Source organism: Pan paniscus, chromosome 4 (assembly GCF_029289425.2).
Source record: "Pan paniscus chromosome 4, NHGRI_mPanPan1-v2.0_pri, whole genome shotgun sequence".
NCBI classification, from domain to species: Eukaryota; Metazoa; Chordata; class Mammalia; order Primates; family Hominidae; genus Pan; species Pan paniscus.
Genome location: NC_073253.2, coordinates 73,196,620 through 73,215,878, shown reverse-complemented (window position 1 = coordinate 73,215,878; position 19,259 = coordinate 73,196,620). Strand labels below are relative to the sequence as shown.

The 19,259-nt window shown below is 39.9% G+C and overlaps 1 protein-coding gene and 1 pseudogene across 16 annotated transcripts in view; one reads left to right on the top strand and one right to left on the bottom strand.

Moving 5' to 3' along the window:
* The window catches only part of CPLANE1 (ciliogenesis and planar polarity effector complex subunit 1), a 142,857-nt gene that overhangs the window by 13,136 nt on the left and 110,462 nt on the right, over positions 1-19,259 (bottom strand). For 15 of the 16 annotated variants that reach the window (XM_057302306.2, XM_008955980.5, XM_063604498.1 and 12 more), the window contains 4 exons: positions 5,903-6,068; positions 3,080-3,138; positions 2,267-2,434; positions 860-984 (listed from right to left, as the gene is read on the bottom strand). In XM_057302306.2, coding sequence (XP_057158289.1) covers positions 860-984; positions 2,267-2,434; positions 3,080-3,138; positions 5,903-6,068 — 518 coding nt within the window. Of the gene's footprint in view, positions 1-859; positions 985-2,266; positions 2,757-3,079; positions 3,139-5,902; positions 6,069-19,259 lie in introns of those variants that run through there. The other variant, XM_063604505.1, reaches the window with a different exon arrangement.
* On the top strand, positions 6,079-19,252 carry LOC129397786 (ribosomal biogenesis factor-like; annotated as a pseudogene).

The following is a 19,259-nucleotide window of genomic DNA, read 5'->3' as shown; positions in this document are numbered from 1 at the left end:
TTGTTCAATGCTATTAAAAAAAAGCCATTCGGCTGGGTGTGGTGGCTCATGCCTGTAATCCCAGCACTTTGGGAGGCCAAGGTGGGCAGATCACCTGAGGTCGGGAGTTCGAGACCAGCCTGACCAACATGGAGAAACCCCATCTCTTCTAAAAATACAAAATTAGCCAGGCATGGTGATGCATACCTATAATCCCAGCTATTTGGGAGGCTGAGGCAGGAGAATCACTTGAACCTGGGAGGCAGAGGTTGCGGTGAGCCAAGGTCACACCATTGGCACTCCAGCCTGGGCAACAAGAGTGAAACTCCATCTCAAAAAAATAAAAAATTAAAAAAAGCCATTCAAGGCCGGGCGTGGTGGCTCACGCCTGTAATCCCAGCACTTTGGGAGGCCGGGGCGGGTGGATCACCAGGTCAGGAGATCAAGACCATCCTGGCTAACACAATGAAACCCCGTCTCTACTAAAAAAATACAAAAAATTAGCCGGGCGTGGTGGTGGGCGCCTGTAATTCCAGGTACTTGGGAGGCTGAGGCAGGAGAATGGCGTGAACCTGGGAGGCAGAGCTTGCAGTGAGCCAAGATCTCGCCACTGCACTCCAGCCTGGGCGACAGAGCGAGACTCTGCCTCAAAAAGAAAAAGAAAAAAAAAGCCATTCATTTAGGAAGATTCCTAGGGCCTTACTTCAAAGCAGAAAAAAAAAAAAAATTACAGCTAAGTCTTTATCAATGCCTCGCCTTCTGTTCAAATCAGAACTCCTTTTTACTAAGACTTATACCTTTTACTAATGAAAACACAACTTTGGAGACAAGAAGGAATAGGTCCAAATCAGACAATTTATAAAAAAGCTTTAAGTCTTACCATGTGGCCAAGGTGAGCCTTGAGGTTGCCCAAAAGACTTCCTCTTATGGATATAACTCGGTTTGGACATATATTTGACTTTTCCAGGTCGATTTATTAGAAAACTGTGACCGTGTTGATTCTCTCTATAGTGGAAATCACATAATTATTACATTCCTAGAATCTCATATCAGCGATAAACTTTAACATTTCAAAAAGCCCAAATTAAGCTGGGCACAGTAGTGCAAGCCTATAGCCCCAGCTACTGGCGAGGGTGGGACAGGAGGATCACTGGAACCCAGAGAGTCGAGGCTGTGGTGTGCCATGATTGCACCTGTGAATGCCACTGCACTCCAGCCTGGGTGACAGAGCAAGACCCTGTTACTTTAAGGAAAAAACAGACCAAAATATAGCTCAGATTATATTCACTTGATACTGCCTAGTCTGTACCTCAGTGATGCACTTAACATATAACTCTCAACAAATTATTCTTTGTATCTCATACCTCAAACCTCATTTTTTTTCACAAAACTTTTTTGTGGTTATCTCACTCTCCATTTCAAATTCTCCATATATTGGGCAGTTATATATGTATTTAATCCCTGCTTTATTCTAGAAAAGTCTCAACGGGAATCTTTGGTATTTGAAGTAAACTCTACACTACACACACAGATGATCTGATTACATCTGGGTTTGTGTTGGTAGTATCTCCTCTAGGCTCTTAAATTATGTGATTATGTTTACAATTCTAATAATTTATTTTGTCAAATGTGTTGATGCTTAACAACACTGTACTCCAATTCATGTTCACCCTATGATCACCAACAGATATTAATAGAACTTTGCATGTTTGTTGACCATATATAAGAAATTTTATACTTGGGTAGTTTTCTTCAGCATTCTATGTTTAGTTAATTCCTGCCTAATTAACTCATATGTAACCCCTCTGCAGGTGATTAAAGTAAAATACATAACAGTAGCTACAGCTGAATAAGCATAACTGGGCAGGTCTGGGGCGGGTAGCAGAAAGGGAAGTGGTAAGCAGCTGGGGACTGGCTGTTTCTGAAAGACAGAAGATGACACATGGGAAAATAGGATGAGCAGTTAGAAGGCAAATTACGGAGGCAAATATTAACAACAACTAAATAAAACAGGACTGCACAGATACCAAATTTCATACTTCTGGAATACCTAAATGCTCTGTAAGCTTAGTGAGAAATATAACACAATTTTTGCCTTTTTCCTTGGTGATTCTATCAATGTATAAAGACCTCATGATTATGAGGCTACTTTTTTTCCTTTACTTTATCATCATAACTCTAAGCAGGGTAAATGCAAATGCACTGAACTTAGGTCACGAAAGTGCTACATTTCTTCTTATCAGGCCTGACGTTATCTTGCCAAATGGCATGTGAAACCTTGTCTTACCCTCTTGGAGAAGGGCAGTGTCGACATCTGGAAGACTGAGTAGGGCTGGGTTTGTTAGGCAATGGTTTCTGTGGTAGAGTTGGTAGCTGTACTGACTCAGATAACAATTCATTCATCAGACCGTATGCTTGTGAGATTCGACGACTATAGTGTTCAGAGAGCAGCAATCTGTAGACAAAGAATTAAGCATCATTTATTAAGAGTCACTTTCAGTTCATCTATCCAGAGGAAATATAGTGTTTGAAGATCACCTAGCATGTTCTGTTTTTGTTTTTTTTTTTTGAGACGGAGTTTCACTCTTGTCACCCAGGCTGGATTGCAATGGCGTGATCTCGGCTCACTGCAACCTCCGCCTCCCGAGTTCAAGCAATTCTCCTGCCTCAGGCTCCCGAGTAGCTGGGATTACAGGCGCCTGGCCACCATGCCCGGCTAATTTCACTTAGCATTTTCTTTCTTCAGCACTTCTAACATCCTTCTATTCATCAGATTTCTGAAAATGATTAGGCAGTATTATTAAAGGTACTTGTAGTTATGGTCTCTGGAGTATTTCCCAAATGCATGTAAATATCTGGGTTGGGAAAGGGAGAACAGCAGAAATACAAGTCATAAAAACTGAATGAAACACATAATATTTGAAAGCAAATTTGAAAAAAGGCTAGTGAGTCTCATCATTTTCCTTGCAGTGATAACTCCCATAACTCTGTTTATTGACAAAAAAGAGACTATTGTGAAAACAGAATTCCTAAGGCATTAATCTATGCCTCAGCTAAGGAAGTTAGAGAGAATACACAGGGTTACAGCTACCAAACTCACCTGTCTTTTTCATGCTTCATCTTTTGTCTCAGCCTTATTTCCCTTGAAGTCATGTAAAGCTGCATAAGAAATACCCAGTTGGTTCATTATTGTTCAATCCAAATAATTAAACCATTACACATAATTCTGTTATTTAGGAAACAGTACAAAACACTGTCATGTTTGATGAAGCTTCCTACTCTAGCATAAAACATAAAAATGTTAAATTAAAACATCATGTAATTAAAGTAAAAACCAATTTAGGGAGGCTGCGGCGGGCGGATCACCTGAGGTCAGGAGTTCATGACCAGCCTGGCCAACATGGTGAAACCTCGTCTCTACTAAAAATACAAAAATTAGCTGGGCATGTGGCACACGCCTGTAATCTCAGCTACCTGGGAGGCGGAGGCTGCAGTGAGCTGAGATCGCGCCACTGCACTCCAGCCTGGGCAACAGAGCAAGGCTCCGTTTCAAAAAAATAAATAAATAAATAAATAAAAATAATAAACCAATTTAATAAATGGAAGGCAAAATCTATTTTACTAGTTCAATTAATATATTTTATTGAATTAATTAGGAGAGAACCTTATTTGGCTGCACTAAAAATGGAAAGTAGGAACATTTTAGGTGGAAGCACCTATGCTTTGTACTCAATCCTGTAATTAACCTCACCAAGAGCTTGTTAATAAAGCAGAAATTAGACATTTAAAATTATCATTTTTATGTTTTAAAATGTTTATCAGAAACCTACTACAGTGAATTGACTGTGACTCATAAACTCTTCAAGTTATACACCAGAAGGCAAACAACAAACGTCAGACACATACGTATTATTCCAGAACATTAAGAACTATTGGTGTGAGTTACATGTGAGGTTCTTTTCACACACAATTATGTATATAAAAATGGACACTCAGAAGTAAATTCACTTTTTCAAGGTCCTGTGGAGAAGTTGTCACTAGCAAATTAAAAGTCTTGTTGATTTCTAATAGAAATTCAAATGAAAATTTTAATTACATTAACACCTCACTAATCCCATCCCTTTACCCAAATAGAAGTTAAAAAACAAAACAAAAAAAGTGTTTGCAATCTTGAATGAGACCACAAAATCTATAAACCAAGCAGTTCTTAAACCCTTAGAGTTTACTTATTTTGAGACAAGAGTGCACTCTGTTGCCCAGACAGGAGTGCAGGGGCATGATCTTCTCAACTGGGCACAAGTGATCTTCTTACCTTGAGTAGTTAGGACTACAGGCATGTGCCACCACATCTGGCTAAATTTTCATTTTCTTATTTTTTTTTTGTAGAGACAAGGTCTCACTATGTTGCCTAGGCTGGTCTTGAACTCCTGGCCTCAGGTGATCCTCCTATCATGGGCTCCCAAAGTGCTGGGATTACAGACATGAGCCACTATTCCTAGCCAATTTATTCTAAATTTGGACACAATTCTAACAATCTTGGGTATTTACTTCACTGACAGCGAGAAGGTAATGTCAGAACCCATTCTACATTAGGCTAGGGGAACATACACATACACACACACACACACACATACACACACACACACACACACACAGTCTCTCTCAAACACACATGCACACACTTTAAGATTCTGGTCAGGTACCTCAGTAGCCCTGAAGGTCACTACCATGTCTCCTGGGCTATCAAGAAAACGTTACGTTAACACCAATATGCTCTTTTCAGAGACAGGTAAGTAAATTGCACACTTTAAACAATAGTTCACCTACTTTTGCACCATTTGGCGTTTTAATGGAACAGTTTATCTGAAAAATTCACCTAAAGAATTTGTTATCCTAATGATGCTGAAAAAAATGAAGGGATATTGTATTTTATTTCAGATTACAAAGTAAAAGATAAACTGTAATCTAAATGTAATTTTCATAGTAATGTGACTATCAAAGTAATAGTGCTTTGTTTTACCATCTGAAGAAAAATATACCTGACCTAGCCTGGTGATGTCTGTATTTAGAGCTCAGTAAATAAATGCTGAGTTTTAAAAACAGTTAAAAAAACAAAAACCACACACACAGAAGTGACATTGTTCTGTTGATACATGACTGGACAATAATTTTTTTTGTATTCTTTGTAGGTAACTTATGAACAGAAAATTGAAGGGTTTTTTATTTGTTAGCTTTTGCTTTATTTGTAGACACAGGGTCGCCCTTTGTCTCCCAGGCTGGAGTGCAGTGGTGTGATCATAGCTCAATACAGTCTCAAACTTCTGGGCTCAAATGATCCTCCTGCCTCAGCCTCTAGAGTAGCTGGGACTACAGGTGTGTACTACCACACCTGGCTAATTTTTTTTTTTTTCTTTTGTAGAGATGAGATCTCATGATATTGCCCAGGATGCTCTCAACTCTTGGTCACAAGTGATCCTCTCACTTTGGTCTCCCAAAGTTTTCTAAGCAAATAAATTTTATAAACTAAGTAAGGGAGCAGGCATAGAAGAGTGAGTTTTTAAAATGGCTTTAATACACATAGTTGGTTGTCGCAACTGCCAATGACTCTCATTGAAAATTAAAGGAACAACTCCAATTGGTCACCCAATCACTCAACCTCCTCCTCTTGTTAAAATGCTATAGCCATCATTAGCCTGGGGGACAAGAAAATATTTAAGATAATTCAGTATAACTTGGTTAGCACAATATGCTGCAACATTTTAAGATAATTTATTAACTTTTCCTGACTTACGTAAAACATTTACTTTTCTATATGCCAAATTACAAATGTATCCAAATTATGTTAATCTTTTTCTTAAAATTTTGCCAGGAAAGTAATTACACATATTCTGTAATTCCATTACCCTTGACATGGCAGACTTACTGGATTGCTTCTGGGACAGAAAGGATCATGTTCTTGCCCTCTCTTTTCTGCCAGCTCATTTAAGTACTTTGCCATTCTTTCTTTTCGTTTTCTTTTCATCCAGGCTTGAATCTCTCTTCTTTCCTTGTCAGTTCTTTGTGAATGTCTGCCAGAATAATGCTGAATTCTGAGAAATTTAACAAGCAAGACATCATTTGCTTTTAAATTTGTTAAGCAGATAAGATATATCATGACTAAACACTATTTATCCGGAAATATTTTGCCCCATCTTCAAAAGTAGTATATACTTATGTTCTCTAGTCAACTCACTCCAATTTGTTACCTGAACTCCACTGAAAATGGACTCAGAAAGCTAACAACTTCTTTATAACATTTACCTTAAACTCGATTTTCCCTTCTTCTTTAAACTCTATCTTACCTAAGTCTTTTCCTAACTCTCAGAAAACTATATAGCCTTCTGCATTGGCTCCTTTCTTCTCTGCTCACTGCTTCAAAATTAATATCTTAAAGGTTCTCCTTTTGACTTTTTTTAAACTTTTTAATTTTGTGGGTACATAGTACATGTATATATTTATAGAGTACATGAGATATTTTGATACAGGTATGCAATGCATAATAAACACATCATGTAAAATGGGGAGGTTTCCACTTCTTTATCTATTAATATAACTTATTCCCTGCACTATCTCTATCACTTTCAAAACTTCTAATACAGGGCTGGGCTCAGTGGCTCACACCTGTAATCCCAGAACTCTGGGAGGCCAAGGCAGGCAGACTGCTTTAGCCCAGGAGTTCAAGACCAGCCTGGGCAAGATGATGAGATGTCATCTCTATTAAAAAAAAAAAAAATTAGCCAGGTTGAATGGCACATGCCTGAAATCCCAGCTACTCAGGACGCTGAGGTGGGTGGGAGGATCACTTGAGCCTGGGAGGTCGAAGCTGCAGTGAGCAGTGACTGTGCCACTGCATTCCAGCCTGGGTGACAGAGGGAGACTGTCTCAAAAAAACAAAAAAATTGTAACACAGAGATGACTTCCAACAGCTGCCCTTATGGATCTACTCCCATGCTTAGGTTCATGCCACACTTTCCATAGTCTGGCCCAAATTAATGGACTAAGCATGGCAGGGATACTGTGAAAGGCCCATTGCTGCAAGACACAGGTGACTCTGTGGGTGACTTGGCCTGAGGTTTTACCATTGACCTGGCTGAAACATTCTTAAAACTACACAGTGCACTGAGACTCTGTCTCCCCTACCCTCTTTCCCTCTCCTTTACAGGGAGGGCTGAGAGCTGCATCATAGTCTGATGCTTCTCCTTACTTCTTCCCTGCACTCCGCCATCCTCTCACAAGCATTTTCCCCAGTAAATCTCTTCTACAGCTAATCCAACCTTAGCTTCTGCTTCTTGGAGGATCTGAACTAACACACATGCAGTAGGAGTGGTCTGAGAAAACGGGTGGTGCAAAATGGGGATTTGGGGCAAGGTGCAGTGGCATGCACCTGTAGTCCCAGCTACTTGGGAGGCTGAAGTGGGACAATCGTGAATTCAAGCCCAGCTTGGGCAAAATAGCAAACCTCCATCTCCAAAAAAGAAAATTTTAAAAAGTTTTTTTTTTAAAAGATGGGGACTTGAGACAGATGCATCACCCAGTGATTGAAAAAGACACCCTCCTAAACAGAAGGCCAGTCACAAATACAAACAATACAGTTTATTCTGAATATCTGCTTTCCTTTTGAGACTCTGGAATCTTAATACATGGCAGGCAGTATCTCCCCAATAAAACCCCAGGCACTGAATTTCTAATGGGCTTGCCTGGTAGACATTTCACACATGTTGTCACAACTTGTTACTGGAGGAATTAAGTGCATTCTGTGCGACCCCACTGGGAAAAGACTCTTAGAAGCTGGTGCCTCATTTTCCTTGGAATTTACTCCATGTACCTTTTGCCTCCTGTTAGGATAAATTATAGCCATGAAAACGACTATTTGCTGAGTTCTGTGCATCCTCCTAGGTGATTTCTGAACTGGAGGTGATCTTGGGGACCCCCAGCACAGGGTCAGATCTACATCAGCACTGCAGTATGATAGTTGTCCCCAATTTTATGGCATCCTCCCTTTTTCCCTTACAGGCATTTCTCCAAATAAATCTCTTGCTCATCAAAATCCCACCTGCTTTGCAGAGGACTTAAAACTAATATACCGATGAATATTACCACTCGATGTTCTGGATGTTCTTCTGCCACCTTATAATCTAAAACTGCATTCTCTGTTTCATTTAATTTTTTTTTTTTTTTTTTTTTTTTTTGGAGATGGAGTTTCGCTCTTGTTGCTCAGGCTGGAGTGTAATGGCACGATCTTGGCTCACTGCAACCTCTGCCTCCCGGGTTTAAGCGATTCTCCTGCCTCAGCCTCCCGAGTAGCTGAGATTACAGGCTTGCACCACCACGCCCGGCTTTTTGCATTTTTAGTAGAAACGGGGTTTCACCATGTTAGTCAGGCTGGTCTCGAACTCCTGACCTCAGGTGATCCGCCCACCTCGGCCTCCCAAAATGCTGGGATTATAGGCATGAGCCACCGAGCCCAGCCATTATTTAATTAAATTTATTTATTTATTTATTTGTGTTTTTGAAATCTCATCTCTACCAAAACTATAAAAATTAGCTGGGTGCAGTGGCACACATCTGTGGTCACAGCTACTTGGAGGCTAAGGTGGGAGAATCACTTAAGCCTGGGGAAGTTGAGGCTGCAGTAAGCCATGATTGTGCCACTGCACCCCAGCCTGGGTGACAGAGTGAGATCCTGTCTCAAAAAACAAACAAACAAACAAAAGATATATTATGTCCTTCTCAGGGAAGGAAGCACAATTAACAGAATACAGGATTTAAAAGATATTTTTATTACAAAAAATTTTTTTTGAGATTGGGTTATGAGACTGGCTAATTTTTGTATTTTTGGTAGAGATGGGGTTTCCCTATGTTGCCCCTGTATTCTTTATCCTGCTAAATAAATCACCATCAACTCAGTCACCCAAGTAAAAAAGCTGTCACTCTTACCACCTGATAGCCTCCAAATGTTTACTTACACCTATTACCCTACACTCTCCATTCTGATCACCTCATCTCTAAACTACTAAAGTAAGTCTTCTAACTGGCTCTAATTTGTATCTTAAAGCCCTGTGCTGCGTGCAGATGGTGTCACCTGGAGCTTAAGGACCTGAATGCATGTATCACTGCTGAAAGAAATCACAAATAACAATACAAATGGAAACATATCCCATGCTCATGGATGGGTAGAATCAATATTGTGAAAATGACCATATTGCCAAAAGCAATCTACAAATTCAATGCAATTCCTATCAAAATACCACCATAAGGGCCAGGAACGGTGGCTCACACCTGTAATCCCAGCACTTTGGGAGGGGCCGAGATGGGTGGATCACCTGAGGTCAGGAGCTCAAGACCAGCCTGGCCAACATGGCAAAAACCCATCTCTATTAAAAATGAACAAATTAGCTGGGTGTGGTGGCACGGACCTGTAATCCCAGCTACTAGGGAGGCTGAGGCAGAAAAATTGCTTGAACCCAGGAGGCAGAGGTTGCAGTGAGCTGAGATTGTGCCACTGTACTCCAGCCTGGGCAACTCTGTCAAAAACAAACAAACAAACAAAAAAAATCATCATTCTTCACAGAACTGGAAAAGACAATCCTAAAATTCATATGGAACCAAAAAAGAGCCTGTACAGCCAAAGCAAGACAAAGCAAAAAGAATAAATCTGGAGGCATCACATTATGACTTCAAACTATACTATAAGGCCATAGTCACCAAAACAGCATGGTACTGGTATAAAAATAGGCACGTAGACCAATGGAACAGAATAGAGAACCCAGAAATAAACCCAAATACTTACAGCCAACTGATCTTCGACAAAACAAACAAAAACATAAAGGGGGAAGGACACTCTATTCAACAAATGGTGCTGGGATAATTGGCAAGCCACATGTAGAAGAATAAAACTGGATCCTCATCTCTCACCTTATACAAAAATCAACTCAAGATGTATCAAGGACTTAAATCTAATACCTGAAACCATAAAAATTCTAGAAGATAACATCAGAAAAACCCTTCTAGACACTAATATCCAGAATATACAAGGAACTCAAACAAATAAGCAAGAAAAAAAAATTCCATCAAAACAATAGAGTTAAGGCATGACGAGACAATTCACAAAAGGAGATATACAAATGGCCAACAAACATATGAAAAAATGCTCAACATCGCTAATGATCAGGGAAATGCAAATAAAAAACCACAATGCAATGCCATCTTCTGCAAGAATGGACATAATCAAAACATCAAAAAATAATAGATGTTGGCAGGGATGCGGTTAAAAGGGAACATTTTTACACTGCTGGTGGGAATGTAAACTAGTACAACCACTATGGAAAACAGTGTGGATATTCCTTAAAGAACTAAAAGTAGAACTACCATTTGATCCAGCAATCCCACTACTGGGTATCTACCCAGAGGAAAAGAAGTCATTATATGAAAAAGATACTTGCACACACATGTTTATAGCAGCACAATTCGCAATTGCAAAAATATGGAACCAGCCCAAATGCCCATCAAGCGATGAGTGGATAAAGAAATTGTGGTACACATATACACCATGTCATACTATTCAGCCATAAAAAGGAATGAAATAACGGCATTCGTGGCATTCGCAGCAACCTGGATGGAATTGGAGACCATTATCCTAAGTGAAATAACTCAGGAATGGAAAACCAAACATTGTATGCTCTCACTCATAAGCTATGAGGAGGCAAAGGCATAAGAATGATAACAATGAACTTCAGGGACTTGGGAGAAAGGGTGGGAGGTGGGTGAGGAATAAAGACTACAAATTGGGTACAGTACATACTGTTCAGGTTGATGGGTGCACCAAAATCTCACAAATCATCACTGAAGAACTTACTCATGTAACCAAATACCACCTGTTCCCCCAAAACCTATGGAAATTAATTAAAAAAAAAAAAAGAACCTGCATGTGAGTATCAAAGACAATGGCCAAGAACAAATTAAGAGGGCAGAAGTCCAGGAACGTATGTCACATGGTCAGCCAAAACAACTTTATAAGGCTAAAAACAAAGCAAAGCCAGTTACTACTCATCTTAAAATAAACGTTATGAATGATGAAAAGTTAACAATGTTAATAAAGCATTTGTAAATATACAAAAGGAACTAAACTTCTCAAAAGCCCTTTCTCTTGAACCTCTGCAAAAAGAACCAATTCCTCAGAAGCGTCATGAAAGCAAACCCGTTAATGTTGATGAAGCTGTAATACAGTTGTGATAAAGTGTAATACAGTGGTGATGCATCTAATTCCCCCTAAAAGACCAATACATTATATGTTTTATACAATTTTATTTTTAAAAATCTTAATGTGCAGGCATTGGCACATTTTAAAAACGAACTGCATAAACAGATCTTTCCTCCAATCTAGGAAAAATGGAATGTCAGAAGTCAACAAAATGGATAAACTTAAAGTGCTAAAACAGAAGGCACTTCACCAAATCTGTTCACTGAAACAGTTATATATCCTTGCTTGCATCTTTCACGTTATAGGCTGCAGTGAATGTCTGTCTGGATAGAAGAACATACAGAAATAGTTTCACGGCAGTAAAAATGTAAGTCGAAGAAGTGATGAGTACTTTGCCAACGTATTTTGTTTTTGATAACCTTCCTTTGTTTTTGATAACTTTCCTTTTATAAGTGGAGAAAACAGGATTCAGAATTGAAAGAAAAGTTGAAATCACAGAATGCAGTTATTTGGGGGATGGGGAGGTTGGTAGATATTAAATCGGTTTTCCCCTGAAGCAAAATGAAAAGAAAAAAAGCACTTTCTACCACACCCTACTGCGTGTCAATAGGTTGAACTCAGTGATTCCCTCTGGTCTTCACAGTCAGCTAGTCTCACTCTCCCCTTCTAATGCACAAACTCTAGCTACATCTAATTCCTTGCCCTTCACTTATAAATACAAGAACTACTGTGATTGCCTTCTTTCACTGACTTTCTTCCCCTGAGCTCCCACAAACACTGATATAACTTGGTCTTAGAGCTCTATCTCCAAGAGCAGAAACCGTATTTAATTTTTTTTTAGTAAAAAAAAAATTTTTTTTTTGAGACGGAGTTTCGCTCTAGTCACCCAGGCTGGAGTGCAGTGGCATGGTCTTGGCTCACTGCAACCTCCACCTCCCAGGCTCAAGCGATTCTCCTGCCTCAGCCTCCGAAGTAGATGGGATTACAGGTGCCCACTACCACACCCAGCTAATTTTTTGTATTTTCAGTAGAGACGGGGTTTTGTCACGTTGGACAGGCTGGTCTCGAACTCCTGACCTCCTGATCCGCCCAACTCAGCCTCCCAAAGTGCTGGGATTATAGGCGTGAGCCACCGCGCCAGGCCAAATATTTTTATAGAGATGAGGTTTCGCTACATTGCCCAGGCTGGTCTCAAACTCCTGAGCTCAAATGATCCTCCCACCTCAGCCTCAAAAGTGCTGAGATTACAGGTGTGAGCTATCGCATCCAGTCAATATTTAATTTTTATTCTAATTATTGACATTTAATAGATTATTGTTAACACGATCATTAACTTAACAAAACAACTGAAGGTAACTAAATGCATTAGTTTAGGAAGTTAGGGTTTAACATGGTCTTAATATAAGGTTATATATAATACAGCAGATACATCGAATAATAGAAATTAAAATAATTAAATAGAAATTAGTGGAATCCTTTTTCCTTTTTGTACAATATTTTCTGGTAATAGAAAAATATTGTTACCAGAAAATAATGAGGTCTTAATAAGTTCAATAATAACTTCTTTTGAAAACAAAATGACTTCGAGAAGTGTTTGTAATGTCTTTGCCCACTTTTTAATCTAGTTGTTCTTTGCTTATTCGATTGTTCAAGTTTTTTTTTTTTTTTTTTTTTTTTGAGACAGAGTCTTGCTCTGTCGCCCAGGCTGGAGTGCAGTGGCGCAATCTCGGCTCACTGCAAGCTCCACCTCCCAAGTTCACGCCATTCTCCTGCCTCAGCCTCCCGAGTAGCTGGGACTACAGGCGCCCGCCACCACGCCCGGCTAATTTTTTTGTATTTTTCAGTAGTGACGGGGTTTCACCATGTTAGCCAGGATGGTCTCAATCTCCTGACCTTGTAATCCGCCCGCCTTGGACTCCCGAAGTGCTGGGATTACAGGCGTTGAGCCACCGCGCCCAGCCCAATTGTTCAAGTTCTTTGTAGATTCTGCATATTAGATCATTGTTGGATGCAAAGGTTGTGAATATTTTCTCCCATTCTGTAGGCTGTCTGTTTACTCTGTTGATTATTTTGCTGTGCAGAAGCTCTTTAATTACATCCCACTTGTCAATTTTTGTTTTTGTTACAACTGCTTTTGAGAACTTAGTCATAAATTCTTTCCCAAGGCCAGTGTCCAGAATGGTATTTCCTAAGTTTCTTCTAGGATTCTTATGGTTTGAGGTCTTATATTTAAATGTTTTATCCATCTTGTGTTAATTTTTGTATATGGTGAAAGGTAGGGGTCCAGTTTCATTCTTCTGCGTATGGCTAACCAGTTCTCTCACAACCTTTATAGGGAGTCATTTCCCCTGCCTTTCCCCCTAATTTTTGTCAACTTTGTCAAAGATCAGATGGCTGTAGGTATGCAACTTTATTTCTGAGTTCTCTATTCTGTTCCATTGGTCTGTATGTCCATCTTTGTACCAGTACCATGCTGTTTTGGTTAGTGTAACCTTGTATAATTTGAAGGCAGGTAACATGATGACTCTGGCTTTGCTCTTTTTACTCAGGATTGCTTTGGCCATTTGGACCCTGTTTTGGTTCCATATGAATTTTAGAATAGTTTTTTTTTCTAATTCTGTTTAAAATGATATTGGTAGCTTGATAGAAATAGTGTTGAATCTATAGATTGCTTTGGGCAGTATGGTCATTTTAAGGATATTGATTCTTCTGTGAGCATGGGATGTTTTCTATGTTTTTATGTCACCTGCCATTTCTTTCAGAAGTGTTTTGTAGTTCTCCTTGCTGAGATCTCTCACCTCTTTGGTTAGAGGTGTGTGTGTGTGTGTGTGTGTGTGTGTGTATGTGTGTGTGTCTGTTGTAAATGGGACTGCATTCTTGCTTTGGTTCTCAGCTTGAATGTTACTGGTGCATAGAAATGCTACTGATTTTTGTACATTGATTTTGTATCCTGAAACTTTACTGAAGTCATTTATCAGTTCTAGGTGGCTTTTGGAGGAGTCTTTAGGTTTTCTAGGTATAGAATCATACTGTCATAGAAAAGAGATAATCTGAATTCTTATTTTCCTATTTGGATGCCTTACGTTTACTTCTCTTACCTGATTCCTCTGGCTAGGACTTCCAGTACTGTGTTAAATAGAAGTGGTAAGATTAAGCATTCTTGTTTTGTACCAGTTCTTAAGGTGAATGCTTCCAGCTTTTGCCCGTTCAGTAAGATGTTGGCTGTGGGTTTGTCATAAATGGCTATTAATCACATTTATTGATTTGTGTATGTTGAACCAATCTTGCATCCTAGAAATGAGGCCTACTTGATTATGGTGAATTAACAATCACCACAATTTGATGTGCTGTTTTCGGTTTGCTATATTTTGTTGAAGATTTTTTACTTCTATATTCATCAGGAATATTGGCCTGTAGCTTTATTTTTTCCTTGGGTCTTCGCCAGGTTTTGGTATCAGGGTGATGTCACCTTCATAGAATGATTGGGGAGGAGTCTGTCCTCCTTGATTTTTTAAAAGAGTTTCAGTAGAATTCCCACCAGTTCTTCTTTTATGTCTGGCAGAATTTGGCTGTGAATCCATCTGGTCTGGGGCTTTTATTGGTTGGTGGGTTTTTTATTACTGATTCCATTTCAGGACTTCATATTGGTCTGTTCAGGGTTTCAAATTTCTTCCTGATTCAATGTTGAGGGGTTGTGTGTTTCCAGGAATTTATCCATTTCCTCTAGATTTTCTACTTTGTGCATACAGGCGTTCATAAAAGTCTCTGAGGATCTTTTGTATTTCTGTGGGATCGGTTGTAATGTCACCTTTGTTGTTTTCTGATTGTGCTTATTTGGATCTTCTCTCTTTTTTTCTTTGTTAATGTAGCTGGTGGTCTATCAATCTAGTTTATCCTTTCTAATAACCAACTTTTGGTATTGTTGATTCTTTATATGGATTTTTGGTTCTCGATTTTGTTCACTTCTGCTCTGATTTTAGTTACTTATTTTCTTTTGCTAGCTCTGGGGTTAATTTGTTCTTGTTTTTCTAGTTCCTCTAGGCGTGATGTTAGATTACTAATTTGAAATCATTCTAACTTTTTGATATAGGTGTTTAGTGCTATAAACTTTCCATTTTTTTTTTTTTTTTTTTGAGAAAGTTTTGCTCTTGTTGCCCAGGCTGGAGTGCAATGGCGTGATCTTGGCTTGCCACAACCTCTGCCTCCCAGGTTCAAGTGCTTCTCCTGCCTCAGCCTCCCGAGTAGCTGGGATTACAGGCATGTGCCACCATGCCCAGCTAATTTTGTATTTTTAGTAGAGATGGGGTTTCTCCATGTTGGTCAGGCTGGTCTCCAACTCCCAACCTCAGGTGATCCACCCGCCTCAGCCTCCCAAAGTGCTGGGATTACAGATGTGAGCCACCGTGCCCAGCCTCTAAATTTTCCTCACAATGGTGCTTTTGCTGCATCCCAGAGATTTTGGTATGTTGTGTCTTCGTTTACATTTATTTCAAATAATTTTCTGATTTTTGCCTTAATTTCATTGTTTACCCAAAAGTCATTCAGGAGCAAGTTGTTTAATTTCCATGTAATAGTATGGTTTTGAGAGGTCTTCTTGGTATTGATTTCTATTTTTATGCTTCTATGATCTGAAAGTATGGTTGGTATGTGTATTAGTCTGTTCTCACACTGCTAATAGAGACATACCTGAGATTGGATAATTTATAAAGGAAAGAGGTTTAATTAAGTCACAGTTAAGCATGGCTGGGGAGGCCTCAAGAAACTTATAATCATCGCGGAAGGGGAAGCAAACATGTCCTTCTCCACATGGTGGCAGGAAGGAGAAGAATGAGTGCCCAGCAAAGGGGGAAGTCCCTTATAAAACCATCAGATTGGCCAGGTGCGGTGGCTCACACCTGTAATCCCAGCACTTTGGGAAGTCGAGGTGGGCGGATCACAAGGTCAGCAGATTGAGACCATCCTGGCCAACATGGTGAAACCCTGTCTCTACTAAAAATATAAAAATTAGCTTGACGTGGTGGCACGTGCCTGTAATCCCAGCTACTCGGGAGGCTGAGGCAGGAATAATTTGAACCAGGGAGTCAGAGGTTGCAGTGAGCTGAGATCACACCATGGCACTCCAGCCTGGCAACAGAGCGAGACTCTGTCTCAAAAAAAAAAAAATAAATAAAACAAAAAAACCCCCAACAGATCTCGTGAAATAGTGTTTTTACTATCACGAGAACAGGATGGGGCAAACCACCTCCGTGATTAAATTATCTCCACCAACATGCGGGGATTATGGGAACTACAATTCAAGATGAGATGTGGATGAGGAAACAATCAGACCATATCATTCTTCCCCGGCCCTTTCCAAATCTCATGTCCTCATAATTCAAAACACAATCATGTCCTTCCAACAGTCCCCCACGGTCTTAACTCATTCTAGCATTAACTCAAAAGTCCAAGTCCAAAGTCTCATCTGAAACAAGGCAAGTCCCTCCTGCCTGTAATATCAAAAGCAATTTAGTTACTTCCTAGATACAATGGAGGTACAGGCATTGGGTAAAAATACCTGGTCCAAATAGGAGAAATTAGCCAAAACAAAGGGGCTATCAGCCTCATACAAGTCCAAAATCCAATAGGGCAGTCATTAAACCTTAAAGTTCCAAAATGATCTTCTTTGACTCCATGTCTCACATCCAGGTCATGCTGATGCAAGAGGTGGGTTCCCATGGTCTTGGACAGCTCTGTCCCTGTGGCTTTGCAGGGTACAGCCCTCTGTCCCAGCTGCTTTCACAGCCGGCATTGTCTGTGACTTTTCCAGGCACATGGTGCAAGCTGTCCGTAAATCTACCATTCTGGGGTCTGAAGGACGATGGCCCTCTTCTCACAGCTCCACTAGGCAGTGCCCCAGAAGGGAATTTGTGTGGGGGCTCCAACCCCACATTTCCCTCCCACACTGCCCTAGCAGAGGTTCTCCATGATAGCTATACCCTTGCAACAAACTTCTGCCTGGCTTTTCCATACATCCTCTGAAATCTACGAGGAGGTTCCCAAACTTCAATTCTTGACTTCTATTCACCCACAAGCTCAACACCACGTGGAGGCTGCCAAGGCTTAGGGCTTACACCTTCTGAAGCCACAGCCCAAGCTGTATCTTGGTGCCTTCTAGCCACAGCTAGAGAGGATAGGATGCAGGGCACCAAGTCCCTAGGCTGCACACAGCAAGGAGGGCCTGGGCCTGGCCCAGGAAACCATTTTTCCCTCCTAGGCCTCTGGGCCTGTGATGGGAGGGACTGCCATGAAGGTCTCTGACATGCCCTGGAGATATTTTCCCCATGGTCTTGGTGACTAAAATTTGGCTTCTCATTATTTACGGAAATTTCTGCACTGAGCTTGATTTCTCCCCAGAAAATGGGTTTTTCTTTTATATTGCACTGTCAGCCTGCAAATTTTCCAAACTTTCATGCTCTGCTTCCTCTTGAATGCTTTGCCACTTAGAAATTTCTTCCACTGGATACCCTAAATAATCTCTCTCAAGTTCAAAGTTCCACAAATCTCTAGGACAGAGGCAAAATGCTACCAGTCTCCTTGCTAAAACATAATAAGAATCACCTTCTCCAGTTCCCAACAAGTTCCTCTTCTCCATCTGAGACCACCTCAGCCTGGACGTTATTGTCCATATTGCTATCAGGCTTTTGGTCAAAGCCATTCAACACGTCTCTAGGAAGTTCCAAACTTTCCCACATCTTCCTGTCTTCTTCTGAGTCCTACAAACTGTTCCAACCTCTGCCTGTTACCCAGTTCCAAAGTCGCTTCCACATTTTCAGGTATTTTTACAGTAGCACCCCACTCTCTGCAGTACCAATTTACTATATTAGTGTGTTCTTACACTGCTAAATAAGACATACCTGAGACTGAACAATTTATAAACAAAAGAGGTGTAATTAACTCACAGTTCAGCATGGCTGGGGAGGCCTCAGGAAACTTACAATCATGGCAGAAGGGGAAGCAAACACGTCCTTCTTCACATAATGGCGGGAAGGAGAAGAATGAGTGCCCACTGAAGGGGGAAGCCCCTTATAATACCATCAGTTCTTGTGAGAACTCACTCACTAGCATGAGAACAGGAAGGGGCAAATTGTCCCCATGATTCAATTATCTCCACCTGTTCCCTCCCATGACACATGGGAATTATGGGAACTACAATTCCAGATGAGATTTGGATGGGGACACAGCCAAACCATATCAGTCAGATATCAGGGTTGTTGTTTTTTTTTTTTAATTTATTGAGACTTGCTTTAAGGCCAAGCATTTGGTCGATCTTGGAGTATATTCCGTGTGCAGATGAAAAGAATGTATATTCTGTGGTTGATGGGTGGAGCGTTCTACAGATGTTTATTAGGTTCAATTGCTCAAGTGTCTAATTTAATTCCAGAATTTGTTAGTTTTCTGCTTTGATGATATGTCCAACTTTGTCATTGGGGTGTTGAAGTCCCCCACTATTACTACGTGGTTGCCTAAATAGTTTCATAGGTCTATAACTACTTATTTTATGAGTCTAGGTGCTCCAATGTTGTATGCTTATATATTTAGGATAGTTAAGTCTTCTTGTTGAATTGAACTCTTTATCATTATGTCCCTTTCTTTGTCCTTTTTTACTGCTGTTGGTTTAAAGTCTGTTTTATCTGATATAAAAACAGCAGCCCCTGATCCTTTTTGTTTTCCATTTGCATGATAGATCAGAAAGCCTATTTAAAATGTATTCTAAGGGTTAATTTTAGGGTAAAGTGCTATGAGCTAATCATTAATTACTTCTAGTAAGAGACAGGATTAAATGTATGTTGTACTTAGAGTGATTCTTGGGAAAACCCACAGGATACAGTTATATACTATATATTGTTAGAGAAAAGGGAAGAATGACACATATACATAACAAAACATGAAAAAAAAATCTATTCTAAGCTTCAGATTTGTTTCATAAAAATCACATTAAAATATGACAAATTTTGAACATTCTTGAATGAGAAGCATTTTAAACAGGTTAAAAATGAATTAT